Source organism: Ambystoma mexicanum, chromosome 9, assembly GCF_040938575.1.
Source record: "Ambystoma mexicanum isolate Mex_15411 chromosome 9, UKY_AmexF1_1, whole genome shotgun sequence".
NCBI lineage: Eukaryota > Metazoa > Chordata > Amphibia > Caudata > Ambystomatidae > Ambystoma > Ambystoma mexicanum.
The window spans coordinates 585662430-585676791 of NC_090931.1; the positions used below are offsets into that span (position 1 = coordinate 585662430).

The 14362-nt window shown below is 44.8% G+C and overlaps 1 protein-coding gene across 2 annotated transcripts in view; it reads right to left on the reverse strand.

The window, feature by feature from the left end:
- TRPV1 (transient receptor potential cation channel subfamily V member 1) overlaps positions 1–14362 on the reverse strand; it is a 434265-nt gene that overhangs the window by 47844 nt on the left and 372059 nt on the right. For both annotated transcript variants that reach the window (XM_069615193.1, XM_069615194.1), the window contains exons 12-13: positions 13812–13878; positions 10071–10426 (exon numbers count right to left, since the gene is read on the reverse strand). In XM_069615193.1, the coding sequence (XP_069471294.1) occupies positions 10071–10426; positions 13812–13878 (423 nt within the window). The remainder of the gene's footprint in view (positions 1–10070; positions 10427–13811; positions 13879–14362) is intronic.

A 14362-nucleotide genomic window follows, 5' to 3' on the forward strand; every position in this document is an offset into this window, starting at 1 on the left:
CGCAATGCTGGCGATACATGATGAATTCCTGAGTGCATCCTGGTAGTAATGGACTCCCCCATCCCTCTCCGCGATGGACTCTTGGTCGTATTACTGGAAACAAAAACAATACCTCTGCATCATTTCATCAGTCGATCAATACAAAACAAATGATGCAAGCTGGATCCAGACGTGGGGATAGATGATGTATGGCCTTAATGTGAGCGAGGCTTTCCATGTAAACTAATCATTGTCTTAACATATAATGCTGTTTTTTGTAGTACTTAAAGATAGTTTTTAGCTGTATCAAAGTACAATGAATTTGGCTACAAAAAGAATCATGCGAGCTAAAATGATTTCCATTGAATTACACAATTTTGGTCAAGTGTGGCAGCTGGGTTTAAAACTTAGATTGCGCATTTGAAAATTCTGAAAGTTATGGCAAAGAGGCACAAATGCAGTGTATTAGTTTAATATATCTGTGGTTGTGATAACATTATAAACCACTGCTATGAATCTTATGTCATCTGATTACAATAAGTAGTGCAATTTACTTCGAGAACACACAGGCTGATGAAATGGTCCACTTCTGTACTTTATCAGACTGTTGAGCGGCCATTTTGAACACTCCCTGCGGCCGTTTTGCCCTGCATCAATCTTTATTTATTTTAATGGGGATAAACAAATGTAAGACAAGCATCAGCCTCATTCATAAGAAATGAATAAATGTGTCCCTAAATGAGCATATATTTCCCCTACTACATTTTATGGTTGAAACTCTACCATGCCATCTCCACCGCAGCTGCCCACACAGCCAAACTGATCAACGCCAGTACACACTTTCTCTCCGTACTCAATCACCTCACCATTGCCAGAGCCATCAATGGGACCACATTGAACTACTGCAACACCCTCTTTGCTGGCACTTCAGAACACACCCTGAAAAAGCTACAAATCATCCAAAACAATGCCCTCCGAGCTGCTCTTGGCCTTACCAAACACGCCCACGTCTCAGAAGCGAGAAAAGACACCCACTGGCTTCCTATCCGAGAGCGAATCAACTTCAAGATCCTCTCCATTATTCACAAGTTCCTCTCCGAAACGGCACTGGACGACCTTTCTCAGCACGTGGAATAATACACCCCCTCTCGCCCACTAAGATCCTCACATGACCACTTGCTCAAAGTGCCGATCTTCAATTGTCAAACTGCAGGCAGCGCAAGCTTCCCTGTCGTTGCCGCCAAGCTGTGGAACAATCTCCCCATGTTCCTGAGAATGGAACCCTCATATTGGACCTTCAGGAGAAACTTGAAAACTTGGCTTTTCGCCTAAGCTCCTCAGAGCCAAGACGCCGAATCATTGCTGAACGTCTTGAACGTACGCCTCGTTCTTTTCCTGTTTACCTTTACCTGTACAACCCATACCCCTTTCCCTAATGTAACTTGCGCCTAGATACCTGAGGGTTCAGTGCACTGCTTCAAATGCAAAAATAAATAAATAAATGTTGCAAATACTTAAGCATGGCCTAGCAAAGCACAGGTCCTGGGCAACTTGTTCGTTTTTCTAACCCTGCATCCAGCTTTGCTACACATTATATGATGCTCCAGTTCTGTTCCATCAGGGCTACCCAAGGAGGAGAGGTATAGCTAGCAGGAGCTGTTATGCTAGCCACTAAGCGGGACAGAAACACTCTTTCCAGCTTCAATTGATCACCTGAGAGCAGGCTTTTGTTACACGTTTCAGAGAATGTTGTTTTTTGGCAATCACGAATTCAAACTTTCAAGTTGCGTCTTGACACAGTGTGCTTGCTGATCCTAACCTGCTAGTTAAAACGCCCCTCTACACATTAATTATATTTTCAGCTAGACCTATGTAAATTAATTTAAGGCGGTTCCAAAATCCCAGCTTATCTACTGAATATCTACATGATAATTGTAAAAATAATAATATTAATTCTGATAACAATTTCTGTTCTTAGGTAGCACATCATGGGAATCCCCCCAGCTTCTAAGCATTGTGATACCATAAGGTGTTATTACCCCATTTAATAGTAGCTCGTGATCTATCCAATCTGGCCTTATTGCCTGGCGTCGCAGCCAATACAATGTTATGAGCCCAGAAGGTTCACTTAAATGACCTATGCAAAGCAAGGGTGCATGAGGGCCGGGGCTCAAAACATTGAGTATTGCCTGGTGACTCCAGGTAATAAAGCTATCTGCACCCACTTTACCCCCAAATATAGTGTATATCATTAGGAAAAATTGAAATTCAGTGAAAGGGACATTATAGTTAAGTTAACCATAAAAAATAAATCAAAATATATTGCTAAAGGAATGCTACTGTTGCAGGCAAAATGGAACTCTTTCTTCACACCCGCGCTCAGCAAACTCGACTACTGCGTGCGTCTATTCCTTTTTGCCTTTCTCTGTATCCCTTCCTCCCTCTAGTCTAGGCAAAGTCATCGACTTTGCTACCCATACTCTCTACAACCTACCTAGGTCCTCCCTGACTTCTCCTTCCAACATCATGCTGGTTGGCTCTGCATGCACAACCGCTCTCTTTTCAAGCTCCTTCTCCTAGTCTAAGAAGTTATCGGTTACCGGTCATTTGGTCGAAAAAAAAAAGGTCGACAGGACAAATGGTCGAATTTTTTTGTTGTTTTATTTTCACATTTTTTTTTTTTGGGGGGTTCCCCCTCTAACCTCCTTTTTTTGCTTAAAAACCCTTTTTTTCCTAAACGAAAACCTGAAAAATATATATAAAAATAAAAAAAAATTCTACCATTTGTCTTTCGACCAGATTGCGTCGACCATTTGTCTGTCGACCAATTTTCTGTCGACCAAATGACCGGACAGCAAAGTTATCAATGGTCTTATTCCTCAGCCCGGGATGACTGTATCTCTGTCTACTCGGCATCTCATTTCCGCAACTCCTCCTCTGCACTCAACCCCAGTGTCCCATGCCAACTGTGCCGCCCCTTGCTTCTGCTCTTTGTTCCTACTTGCCACGCTCCATTGGAAGCCCCTGCCAATCACAATAAAAAAACAGCCTGACTGTGGATCCCTTCTAAGCTCAACTTAAACCTCACCTACTGGCCAAAGAGTGAATCCTTTCTGCCCCTCCCCCATCCTCCCTACTTGACTCCACCACTCCCTTCAGTGTCGCGTAATCATGTAATTTTGAATATCTGTACAGTACTCTTCTTAGTTCGCAGCACTTTCCCCCCTCGGTTAATGTTACCTTTGTAATACCCCAAGAAGAAGAAACAAAATGTCCCACTTGGTCACACCCTCATTAACTGGTTTTTCACTTATGCTCTTCTTTGTGTTATTGTACAGGCGCCCTTCCCGGGAAATGCCTTTCGCCATTTCTAAATGTGTTCTTTTAAGTCATTTCTGATAAAAATTGTCATACATGCTCTTCAAATAAATGTGAAAACAAAAATATTCACCACTGTTTATGGCTACTTGCAATACCCAGTGTTCCCATGTCACTTTTAAAGTGGCCACTGGGCACGGCGGAAGGACATGCTCTCTGGGCCCATCAGGTCTCTTGGGGTCGCTCAGGGCATGGTTGAAATCCCTCCCACAGACAAAGTGACCACTGGACATGGGCACAGGATATACCCAGTGGACCATTGATGGCTCGGATAGCCTGTGGAGGGCCTAATGGTCCTAGCCTGGCACAGGGGCAAGTGGGCTCATAGTGTTGGTCTCAGGTCTCTGGGGCAGGGCAAAAAGCCCTGCATGAATCAAAATCGCACCCATTCTGCACACTTGGGTAGGTTTGAAGGCAGGGGAAAAGGACCCTGACGAAGTCAAAATGGTCATGGCTTCCTGGAGGCTACACCTAGCAGCCACATTAAGTAGCACAGGCTACGCGGGGCAGGGCCAAAGCACCGACTCTGTTCAAAGTAGCCAATGGGCATGGCTGCAGGCCCTGCCTTTTGTGGCAAGTGGGTGGCTCTGGGCCACCTGGGGTAGTGGCGAAGGCCATGCTGCAGTACAATTCAAATGCCCAAGAAAGGGCCTAATTCCCTACGCCAGGACGCTGGCAAATGAACCTGGCCACAGGCCAGACCCAATGGGCCCATCAGATGACTTGGCAGTGCCCATGCATTGTGAGTAGCGAAGACATGATACCTTATATCATTAAAAAAAAAATCAACTAATGTGGAAAAGCATCTGTGTTAAATGGACGCTATGGGCGCAGTGGATAACCTCGCCAACGCCATTACAAAGCAACCACAGGTCAGCCGCTGCAATGCACTGCTCACGATGTCGCCCGCGGTGCTGACTTCCATGAGAACTGGCAATGTACAGTCTGCAAAGGTCGGGAATGGCAAGGTTAGTGTACAAACACCCAGTCTAAAGAAAGTATTTCCTAAATACCAAGCCCACCACACTTCGAATTACATCCTCACTCGCGCTAGAACACTACTTCACAACATTAGATAGCTGACATCCACAGTATCGTTAAAGGGTGTCTTGTGAAGTACTGGGTTAGGATAAGATAAGGTTTCATTTGTAGTGCGATGGACCTTTGTGTAAACTGTACTTTTGGTTACCTTTCGTGTTTGTACTTTAACGTTTGGGCATTCCCAACCTATGCCAACTTCACCTTTTTATAGCTGGTGACCTTTTGTAGAACTTTTTCGCACGAATTTCCTTTTCTATGTTAGTGTTTGGTGCGCAGTGTGTTTTCCATGTTGGTCTTGCCGGAACTGTTGGAGGTGAAGTCTGCTTTCCCTGTCTATGATTCAGGAGCTTAAGATCCCTAGCTAACGCGGAGTGCGCAGTGTGCGCAGTGTGTTTTCTGTGTTTCCCGCGGTTTTGCTTGGTATGGTGTAAGGACGCTCAATGTTTCAGCACCTCTCTACGTGGGCAGGTAATCACTGTTACATGAAGTAAAAGGCGGCTGATCGGGAGCACAAACTCTGTGATGCACAAATTTCGCTGTAAGAGATGTACCCAACACGATCACTACCCCCACTTTGACCATGGATTAGTGAAGTATTATTGTATTGTTTTATCCTACTATTTATATATTCAGTCAAGTGCTGCTTTCTTATTGTACACCAGGGCTGCTAATTTTTTGCCTTGCTCGGGTTCATTTCAAATCCGGTTGTCGCCTTTGCCCAATTGTGGCGTCGGAGGACTGAGACCAGTAGATCTTACCTAGCTTCTTTGCAAATAAGAGTGTGGTGACTGTTGGCATCCTACCTTTGAGCCTCTCTGGTCTTTTTTCCCTAGCGTGTGGGTGGCGACTTCAGGCAATTGCCTTTGAGCCACTCGGGTCTTTTCCTTTGCAATCCAGTGAAAAACACCTTAGTAAAAAGGGACGTTGTGGTTGCAGTGCCAAACCAACAAACATTTAACAAATTCACTGGTTATGATTCTGAAGTATGCAGATTAACAAGTGGGGTCCTGGGAGTCCCTCTGCCAGACATTAGTCCTGGTTACGAGAGACTTACCCAGAGTCTTTAGCTCACTATCTTTCACAGAGAAGAAATATCCCAAACATATCAGTCTTTGTCCTGCCCTGGGGCAGTCCAGCACCGAAATGCTAGGCAATTCTCCTCTGAACAAGAGTACCAACAGAAACCCCAGACACGTGTTTCGGTCTGGTTGGACCTCATCAGTAGGGTGGATCTGTGCCTCTCTAAGAATAGTGAGCAAGGGGTCCACGTCTGGATTCCCCTAGTAACTTAGGGTGAGACCCAAAGTTACTTAAATATGCAGATTAACAAGTGGGGTCCTGGGAGTCCCTCTGCCAGACATTAGTCCTGGTTACGAGAGACTTACCCAGAGTCTTTAGCTCACTATCTTTCACAGAGAAGAAATATCCCAAACATATCAGTCTTTGTCCTGCCCCATTCAAGTAACTTTGGGTCTCACCCTAAGTTACTAGGGCAATCCAGACGTGGACCCCTTGCTCACTATTCTTAGAGAGGCACAGATCCACCCTACTGATGAGGTCCAACCAGACCGAAACACGTGTCTGGGGTTTCTGTTGGTACTCTTGTTCAGAGGAGAATTGCCTAGCATTTCGGTGCTGGACTGCCCCAGGGCAGGACAAAGACTGATATGTTTGGGACATTTCTTCTCTGTGAAAGATAGTGAGCTAAAGACTCTGGGTAAGTCTCTCAGTAACCAGGACTAATGTCTGGCAGAGGGACTCCCAGGACCCCCCTTGTTAATTTGCATATTCAAGTAACTTTGGGTCTCACCCTAAGTTACTAGGGCAATCCAGACGTGGACCCCTTGCTCACTATTCTTAGAGAGGCACAGATCCACCCTACTGATGAGGTCCAACCAGACCGAAACACGTGTCTGGGGTTTCTGTTGGTACTCTTGTTCAGAGGAGAATTGCCTAGCATTTCGGTGCTGGACTGCCCCAGGGCAGGACAAAGACTGATATGTTTGGGACATTTCTTCTCTGTGAAAGATAGTGAGCTAAAGACTCTGGGTAAGTCTCTCGTAACCAGGACTAATGTCTGGCAGAGGGACTCCCAGGACCCCCCTTGTTAATTTGCATATTCAAGTAACTTTGGGTCTCACCCTAAGTTACTAGGGCAATCCAGACGTGGACCCCTTGCTCACTATTCTTAGAGAGGCACAGATCCACCCTACTGATGAGGTCCAACCAGACCGAAACACGTGTCTGGGGTTTCTGTTGGTACTCTTGTTCAGAGGAGAATTGCCTAGCATTTCGGTGCTGGACTGCCCCAGGGCAGGACAAAGACTGATATGTTTGGGACATTTCTTCTCTGTGAAAGATAGTGAGCTAAAGACTCTGGGTAAGTCTCTCGTAACCAGGAATAATGTCTGGCAGAGGGACTCCCAGGACCCCCCTTGTTAATTTGCATATTCAAGTAACTTTGGGTCTCACCCTAAGTTACTAGGGCAATCCAGACGTGGACCCCTTGCTCACTATTCTTAGAGAGGCACAGATCCACCCTACTGATGAGGTCCAACCAGACCGAAACACATGTCTGGGGTTTCTGTTGGTACTCTTGTTCAGAGGAGAATTGCCTAGCATTTCGGTGCTGGACTGCCCCAGGGCAGGACAAAGACTGATATGTTTGGGACATTTCTTCTCTGTGAAAGATAGTGAGCTAAAGACTCTGGGTAAGTCTCTCGTAACCAGGACTAATGTCTGGCAGAGGGACTCCCAGGACCCCCCTTGTTAATTTGCATATTCAAGTAACTTTGGGTCTCACCCTAAGTTACTAGGGCAATCCAGACGTGGACCCCTTGCTCACTATTCTTAGAGAGGCACAGATCCACCCTACTGATGAGGTCCAACCAGACCGAAACACGTGTCTGGGGTTTCTATTGGTACTCTTGTTCAGAGGAGAATTGCCTAGCATTTCGGTGCTGGACTGCCCCAGGGCAGGACAAAGACTGATATGTTTGGGACATTTCTTCTCTGTGAAAGATAGTGAGCTAAAGACTCTGGGTAAGTCTCTCGTAACCAGGACTAATGTCTGGCAGAGGGACTCCCAGGACCCCCCTTGTTAATTTGCATATTCAAGTAACTTTGGGTCTCACCCTAAGTTACTAGGGCAATCCAGACGTGGACCCCTTGCTCACTATTCTTAGAGAGGCACAGATCCACCCTACTGATGAGGTCCAACCAGACCGAAACACGTGTCTGGGGTTTCTGTTGGTACTCTTGTTCAGAGGAGAATTGCCTAGCATTTCGGTGCTGGACTGCCCCAGGGCAGGACAAAGACTGATATGTTTGGGACATTTCTTCTCTGTGAAAGATAGTGAGCTAAAGACTCTGGGTAAGTCTCTCGTAACCAGGACTAATGTCTGGCAGAGGGACTCCCAGGACCCCCCTTGTTAATTTGCATATTCAAGTAACTTTGGGCCTCACCCTAAGTTACTAGGGCAATCCAGACGTGGACCCCTTGCTCACTATTCTTAGAGAGGCACAGATCCACCCTACTGATGAGGTCCAACCAGACCGAAACACGTGTCTAGCATTTCGGTGCTGGACTGCCCCAGGGCAGGACAAAGACTGATATGTTTGGGACATTTCTTCTCTGTGAAAGATAGTGAGCTAAAGACTCTGGGTAAGTCTCTCGTAACCAGGACTAATGTCTGGCAGAGGGACTCCCAGGACCCCCCTTGTTAATTTGCATATTCAAGTAACTTTGGGTCTCACCCTAAGTTACTAGGGCAATCCAGACGTGGACCCCTTGCTCACTATTCTTAGAGAGGCACAGATCCACCCTACTGATGAGGTCCAACCAGACCGAAACACGTGTCTGGGGTTTCTGTTGGTACTCTTGTTCAGAGGAGAATTGCCTAGCATTTCGGTGCTGGACTGCCCCAGGGCAGGACAAAGACTGATATGTTTGGGACATTTCTTCTCTGTGAAAGATAGTGAGCTAAAGACTCTGGGTAAGTCTCTCGTAACCAGGACTAATGTCTGGCAGAGGGACTCCCAGGACCCCCCTTGTTAATTTGCATATTCAAGTAACTTTGGGTCTCACCCTAAGTTACTAGGGCAATCCAGACGTGGACCCCTTGCTCACTATTCTTAGAGAGGCACAGATCCACCCTACTGATGAGGTCCAACCAGACCGAAACACGTGTCTGGGGTTTCTGTTGGTACTCTTGTTCAGAGGAGAATTGCCTAGCATTTCGGTGCTGGACTGCCCCAGGGCAGGACAAAGACTGATATGTTTGGGACATTTCTTCTCTGTGAAAGATAGTGAGCTAAAGACTCTGGGTAAGTCTCTCGTAACCAGGACTAATGTCTGGCAGAGGGACTCCCAGGACCCCCCTTGTTAATTTGCATATTCAAGTAACTTTGGGTCTCACCCTAAGTTTCTAGGGCAATCCAGACGTGGACCCCTTGCCCACTATTCTTAGAGAGGCACAGATCCACCCTACTGATGAGGTCCAACCAGACCGAAACACGTGTCTGGGGTTTCTGTTGGTACTCTTGTTCAGAGGAGAATTGCCTAGCATTTCGGTGCTGGACTGCCCCAGGGCAGGACAAAGACTGATATGTTTGGGACATTTCTTCTCTGTGAAAGATAGTGAGCTAAAGACTCTGGGTAAGTCTCTCGTAACCAGGACTAATGTCTGGCAGAGGGACTCCCAGGACCCCCCTTGTTAATTTGCATATTCAAGTAACTTTGGGTCTCACCCTAAGTTACTAGGGCAATCCAGACGTGGACCCCTTGCTCACTATTCTTAGAGAGGCACAGATCCACCCTACTGATGAGGTCCAACCAGACCGAAACACGTGTCTGGGGTTTCTGTTGGTACTCTTGTTCAGAGGAGAATTGCCTAGCATTTCGGTGCTGGACTGCCCCAGGGCAGGACAAAGACTGATATGTTTGGGACATTTCTTCTCTGTGAAAGATAGTGAGCTAAAGACTCTGGGTAAGTCTCTCGTAACCAGGACTAATGTCTGGCAGAGGGACTCCCAGGACCCCCCTTGTTAATTTGCATATGATTCTGAAGTAACCATAACTTGATAGAGAGATATGGCTGTAATGTATGTAAACTGAGAGCATTCTGAATATTTTGTTTGCCCAATTTACACATATTTTAGATCGCAGTGGCTGCAACGTGGGTTAGTGAGCAAATGTATTAAAGTCTGTTCAAGCAGCTTGGTAAACGTGCAAATCGAGCCATGATCCAGATAACCAGATTTCCTTTAGGGTCTGGTGCATGCAGACTAAATTACTTTAGACATCTGATACTTGACATTTGCCAGGAAACATTAGATTTTCTGATAATTTAACTTTGTGGAAGGATGTCTTTGTGTTGAGTGTAGGACCCTTTCATATTTGTCTGCACCTTTGCAATATTTCATATATTTTTGTACAAGTAATGGATTTATCCGAAATAATTTGTCTGTTGTCTGTTTGGAAATTTAAATAAAAAATGTTGACACAAAAATGTATATATTTAGAGTATAGAAGACTGGTTTTGTTTGGGCTGTTTTGTGAGATGCTGACAAAATAGACTCCTTTGCGGTGGAAGCGTTGCTTGCTGCCTCAAATCTAAAATCTTAACCACATCGACTACACCTATGGATAACACGATTAAGATATACGGTACCTGCAGCTTCCAGATGCTCTTGCTTTCCTGCGCAATTTTGCTCACGGTCTCACCCATGAGGGCAATGAGCATGTTGAGCAGCAGGATGTATGTCATGATGACGTACACAACCAAGAGAAAGATGAAGATGGGCTTGAATCGATAGTTCTCAGTGAACTCCAAGTCCCCCATTCCGATAGCGAACTTGAAGAGTTCCAGGCAGGTATAGTACAAGTTGTTGTAGGACTCCGGACCACCTTTGCAGACCCCACGTCTTGTTTGGCCAGAGCCCAAGCTGGGAAAATAGCTTCCTTCATTGGGCGACGGTGAGCTGCTTTCACCGACAAATTCGCCGTCCTCAATCAGGGTGACCAAAGCTGTGGGATTGATGAACACAGCAAAACCATAAAAATAAATCAGTCATACATTTATTTTGGATTGGTTTTCATTAACACGCATTGATAAAAGGAGAAATTATACTAAAAATGCTCAAACAATATGAAAATGTCCTGATTTACAATTTCACATAATATATATGTGTTTGTGTTTTAGTGCAGAACCAATATCAGATTTCAACATAAGGAGCTATGATATGTTCAACTTTACTCTTTGACTAACGAAGAATCAGAAGCACTGCGGAAAAGACATTTGCTATAGCTGTACCTTTTAGAGACCAGAGTGGTTTACGGAAGTTCAATGACCAGTTTGTACTTCTGCCCCTCAACTGTCTGCACTGTCAATACAGTTTAAAGCTCTTATCTTAACATCTGACCAAAGTCCTATAGTAATTTGTTATTTACAACGCAATTAATACCCAGAGGTTTTTAAGCGTGTACTCGGGGATCGAACCTGGCTGGCTCTGCATCATCTTGCTTTCAAGGCGAGTGTGTTGCCCTTCAGCTATCGCCTGAGACAATGGTGTTTTCATGATTGCCTGACACTACAGTGGTGGCCTAAAATCGAAAGGAAAGTTGGGGGGGCGGGGATCTGCACTATTGATCGGCTGCCTCAGTACCTAATATCTTTTATTGCATTAATATCTGATTTAGATCTTTCTGTCGGAGATCATTGTAAACTCAGCAGACCATGGATTTTAGTTTTAAGGGTACTTTTGTTGAACAAACAGTATTGGAACCTGCTTTTCTGTCCACTCCAACCACCAGCAACCATTGCAAGGAGGAGCATGAACATCCTAAACCAGTGAGCAGAGCTCTTGTGCGTGGGTTTCACCTGGATATTCCTGTCTCCCTACTGTCGCCTAGACTGACAAGCATGTGAGTGCTAATGGACTATGAAGGGTGTCTTTCTAGTGCTGTCTTCCATGATGTCAAGCCGTGATAGGATATGTTTGGCAAGTCATGAATGTCAAATATAGTGTGATCAGTGCAACAACAAAAAACACTGCATGAAAGTGATCTCTAAATAAATGATGGTTGCACATAAGCACATCAATAGGGATTAATATATTCACCAATGGGTAATTTCGAGGGAACGTGAATGGAGCAACCTGCATTTCTAACTGCACCTTTGCATAGCCTGAGCAGTGTGCACTCCATTGAGCATCTATGTCCTGCAGACGATCTCGCTGCAGTTTACACATGTGTGGTGCGAGTACGGTCAAAAAGTGAAAAATCCTATCAGCCACATCCGATTGAGTGCTTTGACTGGCAGACTAGGGAACTATGCCAAGGCAGAGTAATGATAGTGTCAATTTGGACTTCACTGAAGACTTAAAAAAATTAGGTTCCAGACTGAAGACGCATAAAAGGGTGAATCCTTTCAGGGGGAAACTAAGTTGCAAAGTGTTTGCCACAACGACAAGCTCTAGTTTCAAAGCTTTCCATGCAGTCTCTAATGGCTCCGCAGAGCAGCTGCGATGTCATGTACTTGCATTTGCAGATGATGCAAATATCTATCGTAGAGCTGAACCCCCAGTGGGATTGAAAACAATGAGGTGTGGTTTGGAAGACCCAATAAATTGGCCAATCAGGGTAGAAGAACGATTGAATGCAGTCAAGTGTATAGTCATGAGAACTTCTGAGGAGCATTGAGGATGGTACATGAGCTCTTCAAAGTCACCCCCACACTACATTGATCTTAAAGATACCGTGTCTGAGGTCGTCGGTGTGATAAGGCCATGATGAGAACATGAGGATTTGTGGGGGGGATCAGGATTAAGGAACAACCAGCAGGTGCTGAATTTTATGTGTAGAAGAATTTATGGGAAACATGCAGCCTTTTTATCATCGTGACTTTCTATTCTATTTAAAATGTTCTATCAATGCCTCTTTTGTTATTATACTAACAAGGCTTTGCAGTTTTTCTAAATTCATATATTTAGAATTCTCACCAATTCCTATTTTTAATCTTCTCACAATCTTTACATATGATTACTGAAATATTTTGCAAAACATCCCACTTTCCATTGGCCACCTGGTACTTCCCCCGATTCATCACAATGTGATATTTGCTGTGGAATGCTTCTGCTATTTCATTATAGCAGTTGATCAGCCTAGGTTGAGTTTTGTCCTTCCAGCAGGAAGAAATAAGTAAACATGCAATCAGTATAGCTTCTAAGAGGAAATACACCACATTGTCCCCCTTTACGTACAATGGTGATGAGTGCAGTATCCGAAAACAAGCACTGGCAACAGTTTGGGCTTTTGTGTAGGTATGGGAAATGCACTTGCCAGGCACAAAAGTTGGCTTTCCAATGCTTGGTTTTAACATGACTTCAGCAAAGGACACACATAAGGCCTCATTCCGAGGTTGGTGCTAGTCATGGCCCTATTAGCGCCATGACTAGCACCATTACCGGTACCGTGTCCGCCCTCGTTCAATGGGGACTTACCGGTCTAGTCCGACCTGTGCGGGACTGGTAAATCCCCATTGAAGATGTCGATACCCATTCCCATTTGAGCCCCCATACAGCTCAATGGGAATGGGGAGGGTGGCTAATAGCGGTACCATAAATTACGGTACCGTTATTAGCTCTGAAGTCCCTTTGTGGATCCCCTCCATAACGCCTGGTAAAAGAAGGCGTTAAGGACGGGGCCCCAAAGGGACCTCGTAGTAGGGCGCAAAGGGTTTATTGGCACCGATGTCCTCAACGGTGCCCGGTATCCCTTTGCGCCCTTCTCGGAATGACCCCCAGAGTGCTTATAAATCGAGGAGAGGTACGAGATGGGGATGAAATAAGATGCAGAGTGGGAAAGTACGGGCTGAGGAGAGGAGGACATTAAATAAACTTGGTGATCGGTTGGAAGGGGACTGGAGAAGGATGGATCTAAAGTTGGATCTAAAGATGGATCTAAAGATCTAAAGTTGGTAGAAGAGGGCAGAGAGAGTGAAGGAAAGACGTAGATTGGTGATATATAGGATGAAGTGATTACGGATATTTGAGAAAAATTGAATTCACGTACTAGATTAAGTTAAATCATATCTCAAATGTTTTCCAAGTGCACATAAACATTGTGTAGCCTCCAGGAAATAGCACAATTATTATTTAATTCAGGGACTGTGTGAGTAGGTATAGATGGTAGAGATGTATATGGGATTAAACACGGGGGATCAGTAACACAGCAAAGTCCCAATATTGACAGAAATGTTGGAACCAGAAATCCTGGAGTCCAGAATGAAGAACATAGGAGTGCTATGAAAATGCAAGACTATGACAGCAAGAACTATGTAATAAAAACAGGCTATTACCAGACATCAGGTTATCACAGTGTTTATCAACACCCCCAGCCTTTTGAAGATTACCTGCAGCAAATCCAAAGAGGAAGACACTGTAAACAAACATGAAGCGCAATAAATCTCTCAGGATCATCTGCAACAGAGAAACGATTATTAAAACCCCAACAAACGACACTATGGATAGACATGTTATATTGTTTCAGTTTTCTGTGGTAGTCAGCAAGATGAACACACAACACAGCACCAAAATCAAAATGCCGAGACAGGGCCCTCAAGAGCGGATCACATTCTCCAGCAACAATTTAAAGCTGGTAAAACAAGAGCAATAGCATTGCTTATGAAACACCAGGCACATCCGTTGGAATGCATAGCTAAGTTTTGCAAATAGTTCTATGTTCTGACACTGACTAATTCAAAAACATCCCCAAATCATCTAAACAGGTACCACACATCATCAATTCCAAACTACCTACTGTAGGTTCTCCATCACACAAAGGCACGCACTGGGGAGGTCAACGACCGAAATATATACACAAAAGGTACCACACATCATCACTCCCAAAATATCTCCTAGATGCTCCATCCCTCATAGACATCCATTGGAGATCAAATATCCA